The 24817-nt window shown below is 43.5% G+C and overlaps 1 protein-coding gene across 1 annotated transcript in view; it reads right to left on the reverse strand.

Annotated features, from left to right (window-relative positions):
* Positions 1 to 345: 345 nt before the first annotated feature.
* The window catches only part of LOC103757649 (metalloprotease TIKI1), a 60708-nt gene continuing 36236 nt past the window's right edge, over positions 346 to 24817 (reverse strand). The window contains exons 4-7 of the mRNA XM_025896467.1: positions 22930 to 23104; positions 10013 to 10103; positions 4035 to 4292; positions 346 to 1082 (exon numbers count right to left, since the gene is read on the reverse strand). Coding sequence (XP_025752252.1) covers positions 902 to 1082; positions 4035 to 4292; positions 10013 to 10103; positions 22930 to 23104 — 705 coding nt within the window. The 3' untranslated portion in view covers positions 346 to 901. The remainder of the gene's footprint in view (positions 1083 to 4034; positions 4293 to 10012; positions 10104 to 22929; positions 23105 to 24817) is intronic.

Below are 24817 nucleotides of genomic sequence, written 5' to 3' on the forward strand. Positions count from 1 at the left end.
CCCGGCGGGGCGGGAGGTGCATCGCTCACGCTCCGTCCTTGTCTCAGCTGGCCCTTCCTCGCCCCCCCGGCTGCGGCGCGGTGTGCAGGCGGAGGGGAGAAGCCCCAGAGGAGACGGAGGACGGGGCTGGTGGCTCGGGTCCCCGGACGGTCCTTTTGGCTCCCGGTTATGAAGCTCAAACCGTGCCCCACTCCCCAAACCCCTCCTCCGCCCAGGCAGGATGGAGCCATTCGGTGCTGATAATAGCGCCGGGGTGGGAGCGTGAGCAGCACTTTCAAGTCTTGTCTGGTCATTGGAGATTGAGGTGTACCCATCTTACACAGCACCAAACAGACAGCAGAAATATTCTGTTCACAAGTCTTCACTGTTTTATTCTATTGTAGAAGGTGTTGTCATGAACCATTATATGTAATCTGGAGCCCTAACAAGCAAGACATAAAAACATTACGAAGTAGAGACATAAAATATCAACCTCTCTTTCGCAGCTGTGCTCATATGACCAAAATATGTTCTAATAAACAGGTCAGTGGTATGTAAATCTTCTTACAAGGCACTGAAGGTGAAAAAATTGTAATTTAGTTGGGCTCATATAGCTAAACAACAGCTATGTTATAGCAACATTATAATCTCCCCAAAGCATTATGGGATAACATGAAATCATTCTTCTGCAAGAGAAGGATAAATAACACTTTCATCAAAATATCTTCTCCTGTATTGGGTAGGTCAAACCAGTTAATAGTGTTAATCATCCAGACTCAGGAAAAGAAGGCAGTTTAAGAACACCCCAAAGAACGGGTGAACCACCCAGAGTCTTCTATTTCATTTTTTTCACGTAGGTTTCTTTTTTTATTATTTATTTATTTTTAAGGCAACAGCCCTGCAACTTGGGTCCCCCTGTGTTTCAGTGCAGCATTATCATGTGCAAAGTCAAAGCCAGCAGCGGAAGGAAGAGAGAACGGGAACGCTGGTGAGCACTGCTGGTGTCTGTGCGGGTGTGGCTGGACCGCCCGTGGCCCCGGGGCTGGGATTCCACCGTGATGTAGCCATTAATGATGCGGATCCGGGGAGGATGGTCGGTAGCACTGCAAGGCAAGAGAAGAACATCAGTCCAGACCCAGCCCAGAACTGCCCAACAGCCACAGAGCAGGAGGTGGTCAGTCTCTGTTCCCCACTGTTAGTCTTCTGGGTTCACGGGAATGGTCTCTTGTACAAGTTACACTCTCACCAAAAGTCTTTGTCTCCTAATGGCAGAGTGCTGTCTTGTCCCTTCCTCACAAGCGTGGGCAGCTCCCGTGCCAGCCCACAAGGACGAGGGTGCTACCCGGCTGAACTACGGAGTAGTCTTGAAGAGCAACAAGCAAGAGAGATTGAGGAGGGTGAAAACACCAGGAAAATACCTGCCCTGTCTCAGGTCTACCCAGCCTGCCCATTGCTCCCACAATCAGTCAGGAGGGTAAGATGACCATATTCCTAGTGCCTTTCAGCTAAGCAGTAAATATATAAGAACAATACAAGCGTTGTTGCAGAGGAGTGTTGCTGGAGTGAGATATCCTTTCTCAACTGAGTACATCTTCCTCAGCCATGCTTCATGCATCTTAGCGTGGACCAAACTTGTTTTTATACTTCCACAGGTCATGAATTACAAAGAGATTGCATGTCATACTTTAAGGAGAGGAAAAGTCACATCCAGAAGCACGTCCTAGAGTCACCAGGAAAAATCACCACATTCCAGAGTATTTCCCATGAAAGTGAGTACTCTGACGTGGTGATAAACAAGAACTGAATCAGAGCCCACATGGTGCTGAATTCCCATTATGGCAATACATGACAGAGGAGAGAAAACTCTGTGCTGTAGGTTGCTAATGTGAACTGTCCCGAACTGGGGGAGAGCACATACTGCAGCAAGCCGAGAGTCAGAAGGGTCACACGCAACACTGGTGTTGTTCTCCTTGGCGATGGACTGAAAGCAATACTTGATCCCATAGCTGTAGGGCTGACATAAACCCCAGGGCCTCCTGGTGCTCTGTGGAACCTGAAGACAAATTTGGATGAAACTAAAAGCAAGTCCACCTGGCAAATACAAAAGCTGCTGCACCAGCTGCTGTTCATCATTCTTGTCTTATTTTGGCCCATTAAGCAAAAATATGCTTTGGGAAACTGAAGGCAATTAGTATCCTTTTTAAAAACATTTACTCTTCCTTACCCGAAGGGTTCCCCTGAAGATTTGAACAATAGCTGGAGTGAAGCCAGCTGGCAGCACATCAAAGAAGTACAACTGGCAGCTAATGCGTACAGGGGCACAAACCAAAGCCATTCTGCCAAGCCCACTACAAGACTGTATTAAAATCCCTTGAGCTGCACCTTTCACATTTTCAGGCTGACAGAAGGAATTGCAGAACCATTTGGGTTGGAAAAGACCTTTAAGATCATCGAGTCCAACTGCAAACCTGAAAGCTGTGAATGCCCTGGCAAAAGGAACCTGTGCCTGAGCACCCCGAGGAATGGTTAGAGCAAGGGCTGAGGCTCCCAGCGAGACGTGCCCTGCAGACGAGCCAGGCTGAGCCCAGAGGTGTTGGATCTCCGCGGGAACAGACGCGGCTGCTCCACGAGGTGGGGCTGTCAGCTCATCCCACGCCTGCCCGGGAGCCTGGGCAGAGAGAGCGGAGACAACCCCTGCTTTACAGAAACCCAGCGCACGGACGGGCTTTGTGCCCGACTGGCAGCCGCTTTCCCTCGGCAATCTCCCAGGCATCGCTTGTCTTTCCCAGTACTGTCATGCAGCAGCTCCACGTCCAGACGTTCAAGCTCTCTGCTACTAAGGGCTCACCCCTAAAATTAATCTGTCACCTAGCATCTGGATAAGTTTCTAGCGCAAAGGATGGCTTAATTAGCAGGGGAAGAAAGGAAACATTCTGAAAGAAAAGAAAGAAAAATGGCATTTGCTGCTCTCATATTTGTGCAGCAGTTTCCTAAGCTGCCGTATTAGCTTTGCTTTTGCTGCACTACTGCCTAGCAGTACTTGCAAACCAGTATGTAGCCTTAATGTACCTCCAATTTAATCCCAGTAGCACATCTTCCCATCTTCCCTCATCTTCTGAAGGCACTGATACTGCAAGTGCACACGTATCTCACAGTCACTGCCCACTGACTTCCCTGAGCTTTGTGGGAAAAACTGCACGTGAAAACCTGAACATGTCACAGCAGAGGCAGGGGGGAGCTTAAGGCAGTCAGTCCTTACCATTTCAACTAAACAGTCTATGAACAGAAACTCCCAAAACCCATTCGCAATCAGCTGATAGCAACTGCATTAATAGAAAGTAAATGATGCAAGGTTATCTGACAGGAGGGAAACATTAAGGTATACATCAGCCACAGGCCCAAGTATAGGTAGTGAGGGAAAAGTTGGCTTTTTTTTTTTTTTGCAGGCTGCTGTAGTACTTGCAGGTAAGTAAGCTCTTCTGTATAACACATAACTAAGGGTTATGTGTGGACCTTTGCCCCACAGCACACTCAGTTTTTTATATTAACTCCATCATCCACTAGGCTGTTGTGCTTTTTGAGACTGGAAGAATACGGAGACTGGAAATACTGCATGAATATTGTCCAAATGCAAGGAGTACATATGTCAGGTATGACAGTTTCCACACATGCAGCAGTTCTTGGATAACAGCCCAAGACTTTGACCTGTACCAACTACCACTGGACCGACCCTTCTGTGATAGAGAGGACTGCCATACACTCACAATTCCTCTAGATCATTCCAGTGCAAAATGATCTAGACAAGGCTTCCACTTGTTTTGGGCCTCATTTTTCACAAACCTAACCATGGGGAGGAAAAAAAAATGCTATTTTGTCACTAAAAGCACAAGCAGTCTTGTGTAAAGTTTTCAGAAAGAATCATGGTGAGGGAGAAGGTCAGATCCCATCCTCAGGGTGTATCTAGCCCCAGCAGAGGTTCGGTGGATCAAATTAAACAGTCTAAGTAAAGCCCATTCTGCATGACAAACCATCCCCCCTCCCCAGCCCTGAACTACCTTTCTTCCAGGCGAACCCAGAGGTCGTTAAACTGTCGCAATCTGCGTTTCTTCTGTTGCTGCTTCTTCTTCTTCTTTTTGTACTTCCTGTCTACCTTATCCAGCACATCGATGCTGTCAGGCAGTAGCAGGTGAGGCAGGAACTCTTCCTTCTCCTCCTCCTCCTTCTGGGGGTGCAATGGCAGTGGGAGCTCCTGGGACGTGGCATAGGGACTGTGTGATGATGAAAAGGCTAACAAGGTTTTGGGAGATTTTTGGCTGGAAGAAAGAGGGAACACAGACAACATTTGAAAGGGCTTTGAGGCAAAATCATGATACAGATACTATCAAGGCACATGTATATAAAATAGGTGTTTCTCCCTGACATATTGGCTGGATGCTCATTTCCCTGCCTTATATTTCTGCCCCTTCTTTCTTAAGTCAATATTCTGATCAAAATAGTTCTCTTTAACAAAAAAAAAAAAGCTTTGGAAAAGCGGCAATCTGGATCTGAGGAAAGAATGCAATCTGGCTCAGGGCGGAATAACTCTTGGTAATAAGTTTACCTACTTAGAAAGAGACAAAAATGGAATCACCCTCAAAATCAGAGAAGGTCAAACCTCGCTCCTTTGGTCTACTACACATCCTCTGCTGTACTGCAGAACACAGACCAGATTATCCCTTTCAGCATTTCCTGCCCAGAGCCAAGTAACTCTGGGGAAGTGGCAGAGACAAAATGACTAAAGCCCACTAAGTGATGAAGCCAGTCCTGGATCAACAACTCTCACTGGTAGCTAAAAAGCAGATTGTGGTCATGGCTACAGAAATGCATCTTGCAAAATTACTGTCTTTGAAGGGAATAGCTCAAGATACCATTAATGGTAATGGGAGACCTGGCTACCCTGGACAAAGAGAAGGCTGAGGTTCTCAACAACTTCTGTGCCTCATTCTTCAACAGCAAGGGCCCCAGGCATACCACTGAAGTCAGGAAAGACTCGGAGAATGAAGACCCCAAGCTCACTGTAAGAGAGCATCAGGTTCAAGACCATCTAAGGAATCTGGATTTGCACAAGTCTGTGGGACCTGATGAGATTCATCTGCATGTCCTGAGAGAGCAGGCAGATGAAGTTGTTGAGCCACTATCCAGTTTCTGAAAAATTGTGGTAGTTAGGTGAAGTTCCTGAGGACTGGAAAAAAGGAAATATAACTTCCATTTTTAAAAAGCAGAAAGCAGAAGACCCAGGGAACTACAGACCAGTCAGTCTCACCTCTGTGCCATGCAAGATAGCAGAGCAGATTCTTCTAGAAACTATGCTAAGGCACATGGAAAACAAAGAGGTGATTGGTAACAGCTAACATGGCTGGAGAAGAGAAGGTTGCATGGAGACCTCACAGCAACATTCCAGTATCTGATGGGGGCCTATGGCTACACAGCTTCCTGCAAAGGTGATAAACTGAAAAAGCCAACAATCAGCTCCATGCTAATTACTGAAGCTCTGTTTCTTTATACTTAGAGCAAACAACGTCTCTATTCACTCACAACTTTGCTGGCCCACACTTCTCATTGTCTGGAACAAAGCAATTTGCCCTCTTCTTTATGAGCATCTTGGGCAAACCTACAAGCTCAATCCACTCTGAGTGCACAGAGAACCCAACAGGAATATCTGACCCATCTTTATGGCTATGTAAAGAGAAGAGAAGAAATCCCATCTGTAAGAAGATTAAATTGGAGACTGGCTTGGACTGAAATTCAGAATGGTAACAGAAAACCTGTGTTGGTTTCAGCTGGGGTAGAGTTAAGTTTCTTCATAGTGGCTAGTACAGGGCTATGTATTGGGTTTCTGCTGAACACAGGGTTGATAGAGATGTTTTTGTTGTTGCTGGGTGGGGCTAGAAGAGATCCAGGGCCTTTTCTGCTTTTCATGCTGCCACGCTGACAGGGAGGTTGGGAGGAGACACAGCTGGGACAGGTGACCCAAACTGACCACAGGGATATTCCATACCATATGAAATCATGATCAGTATATAGAGCTGTGGGGAAGAAAGAGGAAGGTGGGGCATTTGGAGTGATGGTGTTTGCCTTCCCCAGTAACCATTACATATGATGGGGCCCAGCTCTCCTGGAGCTGGCTGAACACCTGCCTGCCTACAGGAAGCAGTGAATTAATTCCTTGTTTTGCTTTGCTGGTGTGTGTGGCTTTTGCTTTCCCCATTAAACTGTTTTTATCTCAAGCCATGAGTTTTCTGGCTTTTCCCCTTTCAATTCTCTCCCTAGTCCCTCTGGTGGGAGAGTGAGCAAGCAGCTGAGCGGGGCTTGGCTGCTGGCTGGGGTTAAACCATAACAAAACCACAGACCATTGGCAAGAAACGTGGCTTTAAAAACTGAAATCTTCTCAGAACTGTGTTCTCTTTCCAGTTTCCAGTGGCACAAAAAGGAGGAGGTCAAGAAGGGACATGTTTCAGGATGGCTGCAGTTTTCAAGCTAGCCCATCACTGGGTGCACGTTTATTTGATGGTGAATGAAAAGAGTCCTTCCTGGAGAAGGAGGAATAAAATTGTAGACTGAAACATGAAAGCAAGAGCAGATGGAAAACAAAGATAATTTGTCTTATTTCCTACCAGGAAAATCATAGACTGGTCACATGGTAAAGTTTATTTGACAGAGACTGATGCAGAATGGGCCTTAGGCTATCAATCTCTTTCAAAATCCTTGAGACTGTCACACTCTGTCACACTTTATCACCTCTGAACTATCACAACCCTTCAGCTCTCCTCTTCAGCTGCCTCACATCACCTGCACTTTAACTCCACCTTACAGAGTGATCCCCCACTAGCTGTCTCCGCTCACCTGATTTGTATCTGCTTGAAGGCCCTCTGCCTAGGATTCCCTTTTCCCCATCTTCTCTTCACTGTGTTTGTTCTTTAATTGTCTAAGTCACAGCAGGGAGAGGAGTGGGCACCCCTGCTCCACTGTAGACTAGAGTGCCATGCTGTCTGCAGCCATCCCCACAGAACTCATGGCCATATCATGCTGGAGCTCAGCACTGCTACAGGTACAGGATGAGCTGCATCCTGCATGGCCAGCCATTTGTTGTGGTAGATGCAGCCTCAGACAGTATTATTAGACACCCATGTACATAACCTCCTTTGCAACACTTCCTGCAGGCAGTTCATCCAGGGACCGAATAAGCAACCACTGGAAAAGGCACACAGATGCAGAAGGATGTCCTTCCTCCCCCAGGCCAGTTCCTTCTCCCAGCAAAGCAGCTAAGGGAGGAGTCAGGAAGCACCTTAATTATGGCTGTGATTGTGATGACTGTTTTACAATATATAAATGCATTCCAAAGTCAGGAACAACATTTAAAACCAGAAGGAGCTTAATTGAACTTGTGGTACCATTCATAAACTGTCTTTTGCACTGCTGCCTTGTTGGAGAACCTCTTTTGCCTTCCCTGCTTTGGAGACAGCAGGGAGAAGGAACCCTTTTACCTCCACCAGGGGCATTCATCCCATCCCATTTCCCCTGCACACCTCAGGCAGCCCTGTCTAAAGGTGAAATTGTGTTACTGCACACAGTCATTTGCCTGCTACAGGAAAACAAGTATAACAATCCTGTATCTTTCTTGGTTCCTACATACAGATATCTACAAGATACCTCACAAGAGACTTTTTGTTTAGCCAGAGCACAGGAAGCAGCAGACTGTGCTGCTACTGCACAATGTCATGTTGCAGGGAAGGGAGACAACTGCAGACTTCCTTCTTCTTGTGTTTTACAACATCTCAGCCCCACTGTATCCAACACCAGAACAGTTGCTTGAATTCTCTGTCTCAGTTCAACTACTTGACATTTTTTTCCTCTCTCAATTTTGTATGGTAAAACAGTCCACAGGCACTGTCTGGACTGTGTGCAGCACTGCTGTCTAGGACAATGGCTGGATACGGTTCCACACTTATGTGGCTAGACTGGGTTTACTGTCACAGACTGCCCTGTTATTTCTCCTAGAACAAGCCCAGGATAGCAATCAAGGGAAATCCTCTATCCAGTTCCTAGAACTCTGACACATGCTTGCCACAGGTCTTTCCCCCATGTCATATACTCTTTTCTTTTTTCTTGAAACATATTTCATATTTTTAAATATATTTCCAAGTCATCCAGAAACATTAATAGTGAAGTGCCATCTTCTTTAGCTTATTCAGTCAGCTTCAATATCAAGACTCCAGGAAAGATGTTCTATCCAGTAGTTCCAATGAGAGGTTTAAGATGCAACTCATGCCAAACTGAGGGCTTTCAAAGGCACAAGACTCACTGGCTGGACAATGAACTCCCATGATGTGGTCAGAGAATTGGGTGCCAGCTACCCCAAGTGTTCTTGATACCAAACTTCCTGATGAGTTAAAATCTATCCCTCCTTTCCATAATTGTCTGCCTTTGATTTCTTTACAACCACATCTTTACAGAGAAGTATCAGATCTTGTTTATTCTGAAGTACCTATTAAGCTGTCTTTCTTTAAGCTTTAAGAAGCTGCTACAGCAGTTTTTAGGAATACCTAAGCTAAAAGTGAGAAAACCAACACGAGAATATCAATGCAAACTGTTTGGTTTTCTTGTTTGTTTGTTTGTTTTAATAAATCCTTCAAACAATGATACACTGGATTTTCTAGAATGATCCAAGTGTTACAGAATCAATAAGTCTTATACTTAAGCACAGGGGCCTTCTCCTTATCAGACCACCTGCCCATTGGTGGCAACAGGGCTAGAGGCTGGCATTCATATATGAGTGGGGATAAGTCTTGGCTCAGTTTTTTTCAGTGCATGTGTAGTTAATGATATATGTCCATGCCAAGAATCATCACAAAAATATGATCTGCCAGAGTTTGAATCTTATGGTTTTAGACAGCAGCAAAAGTGATGTAAAGAGAAAGGTGAAGTAACAAGAGTATGAGAAAAATATCTATTATTTTGTACCACATCTGTGGAGCCCTTGGCACAGACCAAGACTCTTCTCTGTGCTCTCTGCACAAAAGCTGATGGTCCTGTCTGAGAGCATCATATCAGAATTGTGGGGGAGGAGGAACAGAGATGTAAACAGAGAGGAACAGCATGCTTGGCACAGAAGGTAAAAAGAAAACAGCACCATAATTGGGACCAAACCTTTTCTCCATTGTGGTCTTCTAGCAGTGACTACAAGGAGGAGTGGGCATAGCTGACAGACACGTATTTGGTAAGATTCTGGAGAAGGGGGAGACAAGGATTGCAGATCCTAAGCTGGTGGCAAGAATTCCAGGAAGAGGTGACTCAAAAGCACATGTAATTCTCAGCAGAGAGTGGAGGAGGAGATTATCTGGCATCTGTAGTTACTGAAACCATGGAGATGGATAAAAGCATCCAGTGAGAGATAAAAGAGGCAGTAAGGGTATATCCCAAAGGACAGGATGAACCAGAACAACAAGTACCTTGGCTTAAAAATGCAGAAGAGAGCAGGGGACATGAGAGCAATCAGTCATGAGCACAGCTTGCAAAGAGACTGGGTAGACTCTGGGCATTCAGATTCCAGGCTGACAGAGAGTAATCAGAAAAAATGAAAAATAGTGGTGTAAAAGAAGGACAGTAAAAGGCAGGGCACTCAAACACATAAAAGGGAGGAAGGAGAAGTGTGAAAGCCTTATGTGGTATGAGACAGCATCCAGATCTGATGTACCAAGCATGCATAGTCTGTGCTTTTCGTTTAAGAGTTCAAACTTACAGAGGAGGAAAATGTTATTTCAATTTAAAAAAACCAAACAAACATAAAACCAAAAATAACGCAAACAAACCACAAAAAAAAAGTAAACAAAATCTTGTTTCCAAACTAGCTCATGGAAGAGAAAAGCAAACTTCTGGGAAGGAGAGAAGGAGCCTAGCTGAGTGTTAGGTATAGTTCCTTCTGCCACTGCTTCTTCATGATTGTTTACAAACCCAGCCCTCAATGGCTGCTCAGCTAGGTGAAAGCATGCATTACTTGTTGATGGCTTGTCCAGCTGGAGTGTGTTCTACCTCGTACCCTTCTCTCCTCAAAACATCAATCACTGTGTTGTTGCCCATGAAGTGACCTGCAGTTAAAAGAAAAATTACATCAGAACTCAACAAGCACACAGAAAGAAGGAGAAGAACAACAAAGTCCTTCCTCATCACAGGAGGTGTGCCACACTCAGGGGAGGCAGGGCTTTATCTCTCCCCACCAGCATGCACCAGAAACACAGGATATCTAATGAGTGATTGCTGAACTTTCCCAAGGTCACTTCAAATACTACATTCTGCCTTTCTAAAATGCAGATGTGATTGCAGTTCCTCTGGTTCCCCAGGTTATTGCACAGTGGGCTGTCCAGGGAGGTGGTAGAGTCACCATTCCTGAAGGTGTTTAAGGAAAGACTGGACGTGGCACTTAGTGCTGTGATCTGATTGACACGGTGGTGTCCAGCCAAAGGTTGGACTTGATGATTCCAGGGGTCTTTTCCAACCTAATTGATTCTATGATTCTGTGATTATCAGGCCATTGTGGCTTATGTTGTGGGAACAAGTGATAAAGTTCTGACATCGCTGTTCAAGAGCAGCACTGAGCCTACAGTTGCTGGTGACACAAAAAAAGGTCAGAATATGGCCACATTTCAACACTCTCCAGCAGTTGTTCAGTTATCACTAACAATTTTTTAATTATTAAAAACCATCCAACTGTAGAGAACAAAAAATAACTCTGAAAACCAATGACTTAGGTCAACCCCTTTCATTCCTCTGTATATGCCACTGGGGTCAGGAACCTGACTTCAGTCATGTTGACAAAAGTTTTGAAAATACTTAGATAGTTCTGCCCTAATTCTGTGATTTACATCTCCACTCCATTTTCAGAGAGATGTGGTGGCCATAATTTGGCCATAAGACCATCTTTTGGCATTATAGTGCATATATGACTGCTCAAAGGGTGCAGGAGTAATGCTGTAAGGACTGTATGCTCTGCACACAGAATGTCTTCCACTGTCACTTTAACACCTCATCAGACCAGGCTGCTGAGAAGCAGATGGAGAACAAAGGCCTTGCACAGTCCCTCATAGTTCTAGCTTTCATGAAACATTTTTTCATTTAACAACCTGCATTAATTAAAATTAGCCTTGAGCAAATTACTTATTAGAGTGATCCCTTGCTTCTGCAGATGCAAGCAGTGCTAAACTTGACAAAATGTTCTCTGCTAAGATTGTTCATAAATACATGGCAATAAAACCACCAGAATTATCATAGTAGCCAGGGAAAGCAGGAAGTTATAAAGAGAATTCCAAGAGTGGTGAGATTATTAGGAGACTAAACATAATGGACTCCTGACTTTTCACTCCAAAATTGGTTCAATGAATTCGAGCACAAAATTCCACTTTCTCATGCCACAATAGCAAAGTGCTCATGAACTACCAGCTTCAGGCATGACAGTATCATGATGGTATCATCTGAGCACAGATATTTATGAAGATGAACTTTCCCCCAGAACCTAAGAACACAAACCAATCTAGCTCAAATGAAACCTTTTAACCAAGCACTGCAATGCACACCCATGGGTACCATATTTTCTCCCCTAGTAACTGGATTTTTTCCTCAGCTCCTCAGCTTATATTTTGTCTTCAGAAGGAGTAAAGCTGATGTGCTGTTATGTGAACCTAACCTAATACTGTTGATATCTGTTTCTTGCTGAATAGTTCAGCCCCAGAAATTCTCTAACTGAGAATTCCCTCATGTCAGCAAAAAGACCAGATGCAGCAGGGAACAGTAATGAGCGTAATCAAATATTGTTAATGAGTAAAATCAGCCATCAGAAAACAAACACTAGGTATAAGATGCCAGATCTACTTTCTGTCTCTCACCTTTAACACAGAGGAGAAGTGTGTGCAAAAGGAAGAGGAGAGGGAACAACTGCTCCTCCACACAGCAGAAGAAGGGGTGGCTTCCAAAAGATGATCTGTCCCTTGTAACTGACAGTGATGTAGGAAAGACTTTTAGAGAAATGCCTCTGTATTGACAGGGGATGGGGGCAAGTTCAGACTAGGTATTCGCATGGTGCAGGCAATGCTGGGGGAATTGAGTCCCATCTTCGGAAGTGAAAAGCAGTGTCAAGGCTCTGAACTCATATTTTCCTAATCCAAGTCTTTCAAGAGGAAAGGGACAAGGCATAAGGATAAGCAATCTGTAGGGCAATCTATGGTGTGAAAATAATTTTCCTCAAGCCAGTTTAAGATGTTACAGTCTCATACATTTCAAGAGTGAACTACTGAATAGTTGCACGCATCACACCATTAAACACACTACTCCCTTATCAATCTTCAGTCACCTTTGCTCAGAGCAGTGATTTAGACTGATATATAGGAAATTACTGTAGCACATGGATGAATCCCATTTCAATCAGTCAGCCTGCTTGAGTGATTTCCTGAAGCTGGGCTCCTTCTTTTTAATTTAATGCAGTGATAAGACTATCTTTTTTATCCCAGTCATGTGTACATACCTTCACAGAGTGCTTTGCTCCTTGTTGCCAAGGCAATGAGCTATGTCTGCATGTGAAGGAAAAATGGTGTGTTAATACTCTGCAAAAGAGAACCGACCAAATGAATAAATAGGTGTAAAACAGATGTGTACAAATACAAACGTGTGATATTAGATTGTTCACAGGATGTGAACAATCAGGCTAGGTACAAGAAAGGTTAGGAGATGCAGTGTTTGTTATCCAAAAGGTGGGCCACGTGTGCCCCATGAGACAGAGCTTGTCCGGGGCCCAGAGGACCTACAGGTTCAACCAAACAAGATAAAAAATTAAAAGAGGGAGAAAGGTGAGAGATTGAGGTACAGGGCCCCACCAGGAACCTCCCTAGAGTCAGGGCTTTTACCTCTTTTCTAGGGACCATCACAAAAAGAGATCAGACAGCCAAAACCAACTGGAAGAAACATGAGAAAGATTCAGTCTCCAAAGTTTGAGATCAAGGAGCTATTGCTGCAAGGGAGACTTAGATGAAAGTCACATCACAGGGAGTAGGCCTCTTTCACCTGTTTTCTATTTTAGCCTCACACACTTGAATGCCTCCCAAAAGAAAAGCCTTGGGCTCTGTCCCATCAGAAAGCCTGCTCTTTTCTTTCTGTACGCAGCCCTGCATTGTCCTCACACCACTAGGTGAAGAGATGCCTCCAAGAGGTCAATTTACTCTGGCAGGGGGTGGGGAGCCATGAATCTCTATTCTTCTGTGTTCAAGCTCAAAGAGAAACTAAGAAGCTGTTGTGTGCACCAGCTCAGCCATGCACTCTACTGGAGAGTAAATAAGACCCCAGCCTTTAATCTGCACTGAAAGGAGGTGGCATGCAGGGACCACAAACAGGCGATATGCCTGAGGAACAATGCTGTTTGACCAGCACGCACTTGCAGACTTGGCCACGCACTCGGACACACACTGTGCACTCCTGACCTTCCACAGTAGCAATACACATTCCTGCAGAACACAGGCTACCACTATTGCCCTGAAACATATGTCTCCTGCTTGCAGCTTTTACTGCCAGTGCATTCACAGGTGCTTTTGTCTAGGTAACCATGCCAGGACTCTGGGTTTCAGCAGAGGTTCCTGAACCCAAATTTAAGCCATTGTGAGGCTGATAATTTTCTGCATCTAAGGAAAGGAACAAGGAAGTATTGCAAAACTGAAGTTCCGTTTCTGTTTTAGTTTTCATAGAAATTGATTCTGTAAGACTGTTCAAAATTACTTTCCTCTCTGAATTTCAACTAAATTGACTATTCCAAGAAGATAAACAAAGTTCCTTGACCTTCTCTCCTTTTCATGTAAAAGGAAACCCACAAGCATACATAATTCTATGTTTTCCTTAGTAGAAAGATGGCACTTCCCATCTGCCCCAGAAACATGTCAGGACCTCACTATTTACAAACATCCCCAGACAATGAATCACTGAACATGCATATAAAGACACCAAACTGTTTGTTAGGAAACCCAATCTGGACTACTGACCTCCAAGATGTGGTGGGAACAACTACAGCACATGGTTATAACAGTGCAACCACAAAATGGCACAAATTATTCTAGCCACTGTGGGCATCATAAAGCTCAATGTTTATCTGGACTGGGAGTGCTCAAATGGACCTTTGGTGCCAGAGATTCTATGGAGCACTGAAACAAATACTTTCAAGAATGTACAGATCTTAATATTATTTAGAAACTTCCTAGAAATGCCTATGGCAACGATCATCTCCTACCATTCTTCGTCACTTTGCCTCTCACATACACACAATTAAAGCTTTTAAACTACATGTTGGGATGCAGAAGATGGAGTAATTTTAATCCAGTCAGTAAAAGTTAAGGAGTAAAAAAAGCTAGACAGAATATTTAATACGATCCAAAGCAGAAGAAGGAAAGTAGGTGATGTAATCAACTTAGTTACAAACGAGTGTCCTTCAGACCCTTGCTTTCTGTACGCACTTCTCAAGAGGAAGATGCTTTTTTCAAGCATGAGCACCACTCACCCAGGTATAGCAAGGCTGCACTTCACTTCTCCCGGAATGAGGAGGAAATTTTGTGCAGCTACACTAAATAACCCAAGCAATACATGGAAAACTGAGGTCAGTCATATAGTGCCTGGAATTCCAAATTTGCCATTTAAGTTAAAACAGTTTATCAAATGTAAAACATGTAACACTAGATCCAGTAGAATCTTGCTTCTAACAGTATTTCCAAGTCTTGAAAAGTTCAGGTATCAGAATATAAACCGAAGAACCAAGAGCATGATACTCTTGACAGATTTAGTGCTACAGGAAGAAGGAAATGATAAAAATTGAAGGAGTGAGGTGCCTCTAGTGGTAATGTAAGTCAACTTAGAGATTTTCCAAATTCCCATTAAGTGCAGGAGACTGAAGACTTCAAACTATAATCCTTCCTGTGATTACCTACAACATGAAATATTAATGAAGTACTGCTCCATAAACATTGAATCTGAGGTTTTACTCCACTTAAGCCATGACAAATGTTTGTCTTCAAAAGATGTGATTTCATGGAAATCTTTTTTTTTTTTATTCAAAATCTTAATGGATCATACTTCACAGCTCTCAACCAAAGGGGAAAATCTGGTGAGCATGACCATGGAACAGTCATGAACTTCCACTAGACATGAAGAGACTTAAAGAAAGTGACTCAAACCTGCATTCACTCAGGATGAAAAAAACCAACTTCCATTTCTTCAAAAGCAATGTGCTTTGCTAATTTAACTTAACTATACAACTTCTCAAAATAGTTGATGATGAAGGCCTGGCACGACATAGGAAAAATGGCCTGATACCATAGAAGATGAACATCTGAAGTTAGTTTGCCTGAGAAAAAATGAAGGAATTTTTCTTGTGAAAGATAAGAAGGTACTTTTTATCTACCTAGTTCTGTCAAAAATGAGGTCTCTTAAATGTAAGACCTAAGTATTTTTGGTCCTAAGGTTTCCCATTTTTACCCTTGGGCAAAGTCAAACTTCCTGATAACCTCCTCCAAAAACTGAAGTTAGGAAAAGGTTTTTCACTAATTATAAGGCCAAATTTATGGAAAAGTTAACATAAAAGTTTACAACACCATACTGCTTATTTTGTGAAAACTGAGTTAAGAGGAAAGCTTATCTTCAGGTAGCCCACTGGGGCTCCCTCTGTGCTGGCATTTACTGGGAGCTTTCCACTGCTAAAGCCTTAGGTTCATTAGGCAAGCAGACCCTCATGTAGGTGACTACATTAGCAGCCAGCATCATGTTACCAGTAAGGGCAGGAATTACCAGTGTCATGTCAGAGCTACAGTACTCACAGCCACTGGATCTGCTTCCATTGCACACCACTGCTTCCTTCCATAAAAGGACTTTAAATACCACTAGATTAAAACACACATTACATGATGAAAGTTTTTCTGCTACAGCTGCCCAGTGAAGGCAGCAATGGGTAAGCCTAGCACTGATAGGCAGCCTGAGGGTGACCTGACTGTTGGTACTTGAGCAGAAACAGCACAGTTTTTTTGGCCTGGCCGATTTTGATGGTTGCACTAATATGGTGGAACAGAGGCTACCGCCTCTAATGCAGAAATGCAAAGCTTTCTTCATTTCACGTGTCAAGAGATGTCAAGAGTAGTGCCCTTCATGTGAACCCTGGGGCTTTGGATGTGGGGCCTGCCTCCACACAACATTATCTATGCCCTTTGGGGGTTGTTGTTCTAATAAACCCTGTCATTAGCATTCTGCAGACTCAAAGAGGCTACTAAGGAAAACATTCTCAAAGCTGCTGGGTTGTATCTGGCATTCTCAGATTACAGAGGTACAGGCACACCTTCAGGCACTCGGCCTTTCCTCCTAAACAAGGAAGCTAAAATAATGCTGCATTCCAGGGACAGAAGCAAGCAGGCAATCAGCAAGCCCTTTATGCCCAGAGAAAAGTGAGATGGCCCCACAGAACTAATTTAATCTGGTTTTTTAAATCTGTTTCATCACTACATTAGCTTTTCCCCCTTCCTCTCTCTCCTTTGTTTTTTTTTTTTTTGTCCTCTTCCAGGATCTACAAGGATTCAGCTTCTTATGGACTTTTCATGAGCTTTTTCATTACACATTTACAATCTTTTACATAAGGCATAAATACATTTACATTCCTGGTGCACACTCATCTCCAGTCTCAAATGGCAGGTCCGATGGCAGGTCCAAAGTTTCCATGCTGGGTTCTGAATGCCCACTGAATTTCAAAGTGTTATCACATTCACCTGAGCAACTTTCATATTCCCATGGAGGGTTTGTTTGGTTTAGTTTTACAGATCTAAACACCTACACAAGCTGGACAGAGACATCCCGGGCTCAGCACTGTTGACTGTTTTTCACACCCACTGCTGACAGCTCCTCAGGTCCTTTCTCTAACCTTTTCTTACCCAGAGACAAGAAGTCTTGTTCCTCTTGCATAATTTCCCATCCAAGAATGCCAGCTGGGGCAGCAAATTTCAAGAAGTAACAGTGAACAGCTCTACCTGGAAACAGTACCACCTAACACACCATTCAGAATCAGCACAGTTCCACTTTCCCCTGGAAAACTAATCTTTTCCTTTTTTGTTTTAGCATTTCATGACATAAGGGACTAGGGAAAAGGCATCAGACATGTCATCCAATGCACTGGGCATGCAAGGCTGGCACACAACTGACCAGTCTCTCACATCTCTAGGACTGCCTTTAAAACTTAGAGAAGCTGCAGGAAGCCATTTGGTGGACCACAGCAGACTCTGAGGTAAGCACTGGTAGTGGCATGCTCTCTTTTCCTTGACCAGGTGGCTGAGACTAAAGGTTACACATCCATCTTCAGCTCAGACAGGGTCAATTATGCTTCTGCAGTGATCTCCAAATCCTTCTGCTTGTTGTTGGGTCACGTCAAACATCTGAGAGCTACCTTTGGTTTAGTGAGTATCAGTTGAATTAGTTACCAGGAAGAAGACAACTCAGATCTGGAGCTGCTAGCTGGACTACTAGTTCAGATATTGATCATCAATCTGCTCATAACAATTCTTCTTTCTGGGAGGTCTTGGTGGGGGGTGGGGAGTAAAGACTGGGGAAAAAAAAACCAGTCAGTCCCTGGAGGTTTGAATCCATATGGTCTGACTAATGCTAAATAAACATTTTTGTTATTTCCTTTAGTAATCAGAAGAAATAGTTGCTGAAGAAGTTCTCACCGTCATCCTTCTTTTCTTTGTGTTAATGGTGGCTGGCCAACACCCACTATACTTTAAAGCCTCAGAATTATACTTTTTTTCAGGAGCAACAAAAAAAGATAGCTCTGAGACAGAAAGGAATTTTCCAGTGTTTACAAGATTAAGAGGACCAGCTTCTGAGGTTGTCAAATCATCCAGCATCTCTCACTGAAGTCACTAATTTCTTCCACAGGGATATGAGGCATTTTAGATCCCTCTGTACTTCTTATTCATGAACTGGCACTTCTGGAGTTTCTCAACTGTTCAAAGAGGCAGAAGAGACTAAAGGGAATTTAAAGTTGGTTCCTGGAAACTCTGGCTTCACCAGAGGCCTTGCCTGTCATAATAAAGTCAGGATCTCATCCCACTAAATATGCTTTCTCATACATTAAATAAAACCCCAAACGCAACACTTTTTTTCTGTCACTCTTTAGCCCCTTCAACAGAAACTGTAAGTAAGCTAAAGAAAACAAGCTGTGCTATTTCCTAGAATAAAATGACCACACTGAAGCAAAGCTCACCTAGAGTTGAAGCTGCTTAGAAACATCAAGGGAAACAAAGAATGTTTCCACTGACAAGGAATGCTTCCACTGACTACATAAGTATCATCCAGCGCTGAAGGGGGCAGGAGATCTGACAACAATGAATATAGAAAAGATCAAATTCTTAATGCCGTTCTTACTTTCTCTAGGGGACAAACCAGCCTTCAGGAACTTCATGTTCCTGTGACTAGAGGGAAAGTCCAGGGTTCACTCTGTGCAGAGAAGCATCAGGAACATTCAAACAGACCAGTCATGTAGACCAGCAGATTGAAGGAGGTGATCCTTCCCTGGTCCTTAGGCCTGGTGATATATATCTGGGTCCAGTGCCTAGCTCTGAGCTCCCCAGTTCAAAAGACACGTGGACATTCTGCACAGAGTGCAGCAAAGGGCCACAAAGATGATGAACAACTAGAGCATATGTTATATGAGAAGAGGCTGAGACTGTTCAGCCTGGACAAGAGAAGGCTTAGGGGTTATAATTGATGCATAAATACCTGACTGAAGGCTGCAAAACAGATGGAGCAGAACTTTTCTCGGTGGTGTCCCATGAAAGGACAAGGGGCAATGAACACAAATTGACATACAGGAAATCCTATTTAAACATAAGAAAAAGCATCTTTAGTGGTTATATACTGGAATAGGTTGTGCAGAGAGATTCGGGAGTCTTCATCCTTGCCCATACCCAGAACCTGACCGGACTCCAGTCCTAGAAAAACTGCTCTATATGATCCTACTTCGAGCAGAGGAGTGGACCAGGTGATCTCCAGAGGTTCCTGTCAGTATCAACGATCCCTTGATTCTGGGAAGGTTTAGCCAGCACACAGCACCCTTGTGAGACCTGGACAAATGGTAAAACTCTCCACAGCACAGCAGGACAGCACAGCCCTCTCTATGTCAATGTGCATTTCCTAGACAAACCAGAAACTAGCTGGCTGGCTGTGGAATCACGTGTGTGATGACCTGCGCTGGCTTAGCATTCAGATCCTGAATGCTCCACTTGCAGTTCAGAGAAATTAGAAACGCATGCAGAAGGAAGACTGCTGGTGAAAGATTGCAGCTGGCTTCGCTTCACAAGTTCTACCACTGGCAACAGGGAGTAGGTCTGGCCTGTAGCTGTAGTGCCACCATACAAAAATGTCTGGCCACAGATAAAACCCTCACTGAACCTAGTGGAATGCTGCTGGTATTACCAACTCTCTCTTCCCATGCTTTCCTCTAAGTCCCTCAAACAGACTTATTTTGGCTTGAATCTTTGCGCGTTTGCAACTTTGGCCAGAAGCAAAGATTTTTTTTGGATCTTTTCAGCAAAATCTGTTATTTTTTAGTTCTCCACTTTTGTGCAAATTACTTCCAGACAAAAATAGTTCCAGCAATGAGCTCTGACTGTGAAGCATTTTTGACAGAATATAGGAGGAGTTTGTCTGATCTGTTAAAATATAGCAAAAGCATAAAATACACTGATTCTAATGATCAAATCTATTACAGTCCCCATTACCACATATAATTCTATGTAAGAAATTAGCATCTATAGCCATGGAGCTATATTAAGACCTGGAAAGAGATAGATATTTTTGCACAATGTATTACCCATCTCTAAATCCCATCAATCCAGTTGGAATGTAAAAAAAAAAATAAAAAAATCACTATTTTCTCATTTCCCTCCATTTAAAATAAAAATACCAAGAGCAGTTTAAATAATAAGCAAAGGTATTTGTAACACCACAGTCACCACAAACCATGAGTTTGTTTACATATAATTAATGATAAAAGCTGTTTTTTCAATGGAGTTTGGTTAATGGAAAAAAAATTAACTTTCCTTATAAAAAGCCAAGCTGTTTTAAAAATAAAAAATCACAGGGTGAAAAAGTCTGGAAAGAAAACAACTAAAAGTCTTCTCTCCTCTTCTAACATGGAGATCCTTCAAAATTCTACTACTGCTTTAATACAACCTTGTCCTGCAGTTTATAAACCATGGCTAGAAGATATTTTTTTCACCGGTGGTCAGAAGAGGAAAAAGCACCATGGAGTCATGATTTACTCCCATTTTTATGGCCTTCCTTTTTCTTCTCTTTTCCTACAGCTCATTCGCACCTGCCTTATGTAAGCACTTCCCTGGAACTTTCTTCCAGTAATTAACAGAGTGCAATACTCAAGCAATGCTCAAAACTGGTCATAAGATATTTGTTCATCTTCCTTGCTTGCCAGCATAAAAATAAATCTTCTACATAATTATCTATCACATACAGCAATCTGCATATGCAAAAGGCTAAATTAACTTGCTGGAAAAAAATAAAAGAATGCAGTCATAATTGTAATGTCCACTCAGGAAACCTCAGTAATCTGTAAAAATTGATCTGTTTTCTGCAATATATCCTGTAATGTTACTTCTCATTTAGGCACTTAATATGAAACAAACAAAAAGAAAGAAAACACACACACCCTCTCCCCAAAATACTCATGCAGTCAAACATGGGCATAATGAGGAACTGAGCTGCTAAAAGGGGGAGACTGGCACTATTCTTTGAATAGAACTATTTGGAAGAGCAGAGAACAGAGGATAGACTGGTTTCAAAGACAGAGGGTAATTAGAGACAATTTCAAAACCAATCTAGTCTCTCCAGAGGAGGCAGAGAACCTGTCTGGATTCAGAAGCATGATGGAAAAGCATGAGAAGAGCACACCGAGTGCTCGGAGATCAAGCCATGTGAACATAAGCCACAGATCAAGGGTGTTCATACAGGACCAAGGCTCCAGGAAATGCTGCAATATAGCACTGTTGGCAATCAGGACACTAAAAAAGGGAAAATAAGAGGAAGGAGGAAAGCAAGAATCCAGAAAGGATGGGAAGAGACTTTAAGAATGTTATGAAAGTTGAGAACAAGAGAGATTGAGGACAGGGCTTTGATCTGCTTCTGCAGTGCTTCTGGGCTCTGGGGTAGCACTGTGCACACCAATGACAGTGAAGACAGTCTGGGGCAGAATAGCAGGAACAGAAGAAAACTGATGGGATGGGAGACAAATGACACAAAAACATTTAAAAACATGTGATTTGTAGCTGCTGGAATGCAGAGTGTGTGAAAGGAGTGGAAGAGGCTCTCTTCTCTCAGATGATCCTGCTCTTGGGACAAGACAGACCCAGAGTGACACATCCATCCACATCTGTCCATGGGCATGGGCTGCTCATCCCTCAAGTTGTGATGCAGTAACTGAAGCCCAAATATCTATGCCTGTCCTCCTGACAGAAGACTAGCTACCTGCAACTGACAAAACTGGCCCTTGGGGCTGGCATATGCTTTGGTTGGGTACATCAGCCCAGCAGGGACAAATGTGATCAGAACATCAGCAGTGGAGTACAGCAAAGCACTGTCCTTAGCCTACAGACAGACAAGATCAAAATCTGCACAACCAGTGCCTGCTTCAGTGTTCTTTGTGACAGTGAGCTGCACAGAGCAGCAATGCTGCAGGGAGACGGCAGGTTACAATCTTCACAAGTGTCTGAACAAACATTGTCAGCCACCTTTGGTTACCTCCCTGCTCTCACATACAGAACCCCCTGTTATGGTGAGTTTGTAACCACAGCTAACTGCTGCAAGAGCATAAATTCCCACAGACTTTGAATACAAATGTTTTCAAGTGTTTAAGTAAATATTTTCCTTGGCTTGTCTAGCTCTTCCATCCTCACTAAAGCAGTATGTACTGAGACCAGAAAATCACAGATGGATACTGACACCTGTTTCAGTTCCCCCCCTTTCCAAAGGGCCATATGGTTCATGGTGGTGTGGATGTGATAATTCTCTGGGAATTAGCACCTGTCTTTTCTAACACTGATCCTCACTTCTTCTCTTCCCTGGAGCTAGAAAAAAGGATGGGAGTCATGGCCAACCAATCCTGTTTATACCCTCCATCCAGCCCTAGTCTGAAGTGAGGGTGTCAGCCTCATGGAGCTGGATGTGCTGTTGGGTGTGCCTGTAGAGTCCTGCTGGCTGCTAAAAGGCAGAAAATGGAGTAGGTTTTCCCTAAGTGGACCCAATGTGCCGCTCAAAAATAGTAGCAGACACAACTTTCTTGTAGTTGCGGAAGCACAGTGAAAGAAGTAAAGAGCTGCAGGAGGAAGAGAAAGGTGAAATCAGGCCCTGCTTCCCGTATTGCATTTATTGAACCCCTTAGATTCACACAGTTTGGCATGTTCTTCTTTTGAATGTGTTCTTGAAAGGTTAATTTGAGCACTGGTGCAACCGCTGCATTGCTGCCTTTCATCTCAACCCCCTATTCCTCCTTTCCTTTTGTATTGTTTGCCCAGACATAAACATGTGTTTATGTCAATGAGCTGTTCCTTCTGTATGTACGCTGTAGTTGAGTCACTATCTTTGACCATACGTATAAAAAATGTCTGTAATGAACAAATATTGTAATAAGTGCATACACTATGAGCTCTTTGCATACTGAAGATAAACAGTGATACACTGAAAAGGTTTTCCTACTAAGGTACAACTATCAGGGGAAAAGCTGAGTTCTGTGTCCACCACGGTAAAAATACTGACCTTTCTTTAAATTGAGACAAGCAGTTGTAAAAAGCTTCTAACGGACATGGGAAGAATGTGTTCAAGTTGAATGGCACCTCAATCACATACCAGCTCCAAATGCAAAGAAGAAACTCTTTTCTGGGTGCTCTTCCAGCAGGTCCTTCACCCTCCTGCCCATTCGCTCGTTTCGCTTGTAGATGAGCTCCTGACGGAAGTAGCTGTCTGTCTCTTGTGCAGTAATGTGTTCACGGGCTGGAAGTGTAGCATTAACGAAATTTGGGACCTAAGGTAGGAAAAAAAAATAGTCTTCATGAAAGGGGAATTTATTTCACAGGCAGTCATGATGCACATGCATTTCTGTTCCACGTCGAATGTGGCGATGGCTTTGTCCCTAAAGGCACAGCCAGTAGGACAAAACCTAAAGCAAGCTAAAAAAATGCTCAGCAAGATTCTAAATAATGCTTCACTTCTCTCACTTCATGACCCAGACAGATGATTTTTTTCCAATTCAAAGTCAACACATTTGCTACACTGGAGATCCTAAATCCTGATTGCTTGGCTGAAGAAAGTAAATATTTGCCCCTGGCTACCTTTAGCTACATACTTTTTCCTTAAATTGCCATAGGTATGTCGTAACTATGATGATAATTACACTCTTCTAAGAGAATTTGGCTGGTATCAGAGCCCTCAGGCTGCCAAAGAATAACTGTGCAATTTGAACTGAAAAAAAAATCCCTAAACTTTTCAAAGGAAAGACGGCCAGATTTTGTCAGGAAAGAAAGCATTACCCCTTCCAGTTGCCCTGTCCTCAAAGTATCTTCTAAAATGCTGGCTTCCTCTCCTGGGGCCCCCAGGACAGCTGTGACTGCACACTATCCCGACCTACTGCCAGTGGAGAGAAGCGTGGGTCTGTAGTTGCAGCAATCCTGGCTTCTTGACATGTAGCTTTAGGCATTGCTGTTATGGGGACTGCTAATAAAAGGGCCTGCAAGTGGTGGTTTCTGGAGAGCAGAGCTCATAATAAGCCAGGTGCTTTCCCTTGCAAGGCTGCAGCAGATGAAGAGACTTTGGAGCCACTCAGATTATTACTAACTCTCTCCAAAGTGTTCTTAGCACACTGGGCCAGCATGGGGTAAAATTTGCTGAAAAGTGCTGCTTTAAACATAAACTGACCATGTTCCAAACTATTAGTACTCAGCTCCTCAGTCAGGGAGAGTACCCTGAGGTTGAGCCCCTCAACTGTCCAAGTAAAGGACAGTTTACATGGAGACATGTCGGAGACATGTATGTCCTAGAAACAGCAACACTCTCCAAGGACCTGGAGTCAATGCCAGCTGTCTCCAGTTTGCAACATCTTCGTAGAATAGTGATACAGCACCCGAATCCTCTTACAGTGCTCTAAGAGAAATCCTTTGAGAAGTCCTTTGAAATTCGTGAATGAAGTGCACTGTGTAAAAGCGAAGCAGTGTTACAACCAAGTTGCCTGCACTTGCAGGAGGAAAGGTCTGCAGGACAGGAAGGCAGCAACACACGCACAAAGCTCAGTGCTAGAGAAGCAAGGGTTAGTATGACTCTGCAGCTCTGCAGTACTGCACTGTATGTATCAAAAGGTCATCACAAAATGGTTATTCAGCAAGATAGCCCAGGTATCAACACGCGCTTTTTCAGCACTGTAAGGATAGAGCCTGTGATTTCACTGATGTGCACAAATTACCAGGCAATATCTCACAGACAAGAATAGAGAGGCCTGATGTCTCAGTCTGAGGTTAGCTAATCTAACAGCCCAAACAGGCCAAATTGGTCCCTGCTGGGCGTTTTCTTGTGGTTTAAAGATCAGTATTACATTCCACCGTGCTGCTTAGGAAACCATCTCCGTAAACCCAAGTCTGTGAGGTCTCAGAAGGTCTCTTTTTCTTCACATTCAGTCTAAGTCTATCTTTTCTTTCTTTCACTCCATGTCTCTTCTTTGGGCCTTGTCCACAGTACCCACTCATCC

The sequence above is a fragment of the Manacus vitellinus genome, unplaced genomic scaffold (assembly GCF_001715985.3).
Source record: "Manacus vitellinus isolate BGI_N305 unplaced genomic scaffold, ASM171598v3 scaffold_9_pilon, whole genome shotgun sequence".
Lineage (NCBI taxonomy): Eukaryota > Metazoa > Chordata > Aves > Passeriformes > Pipridae > Manacus > Manacus vitellinus.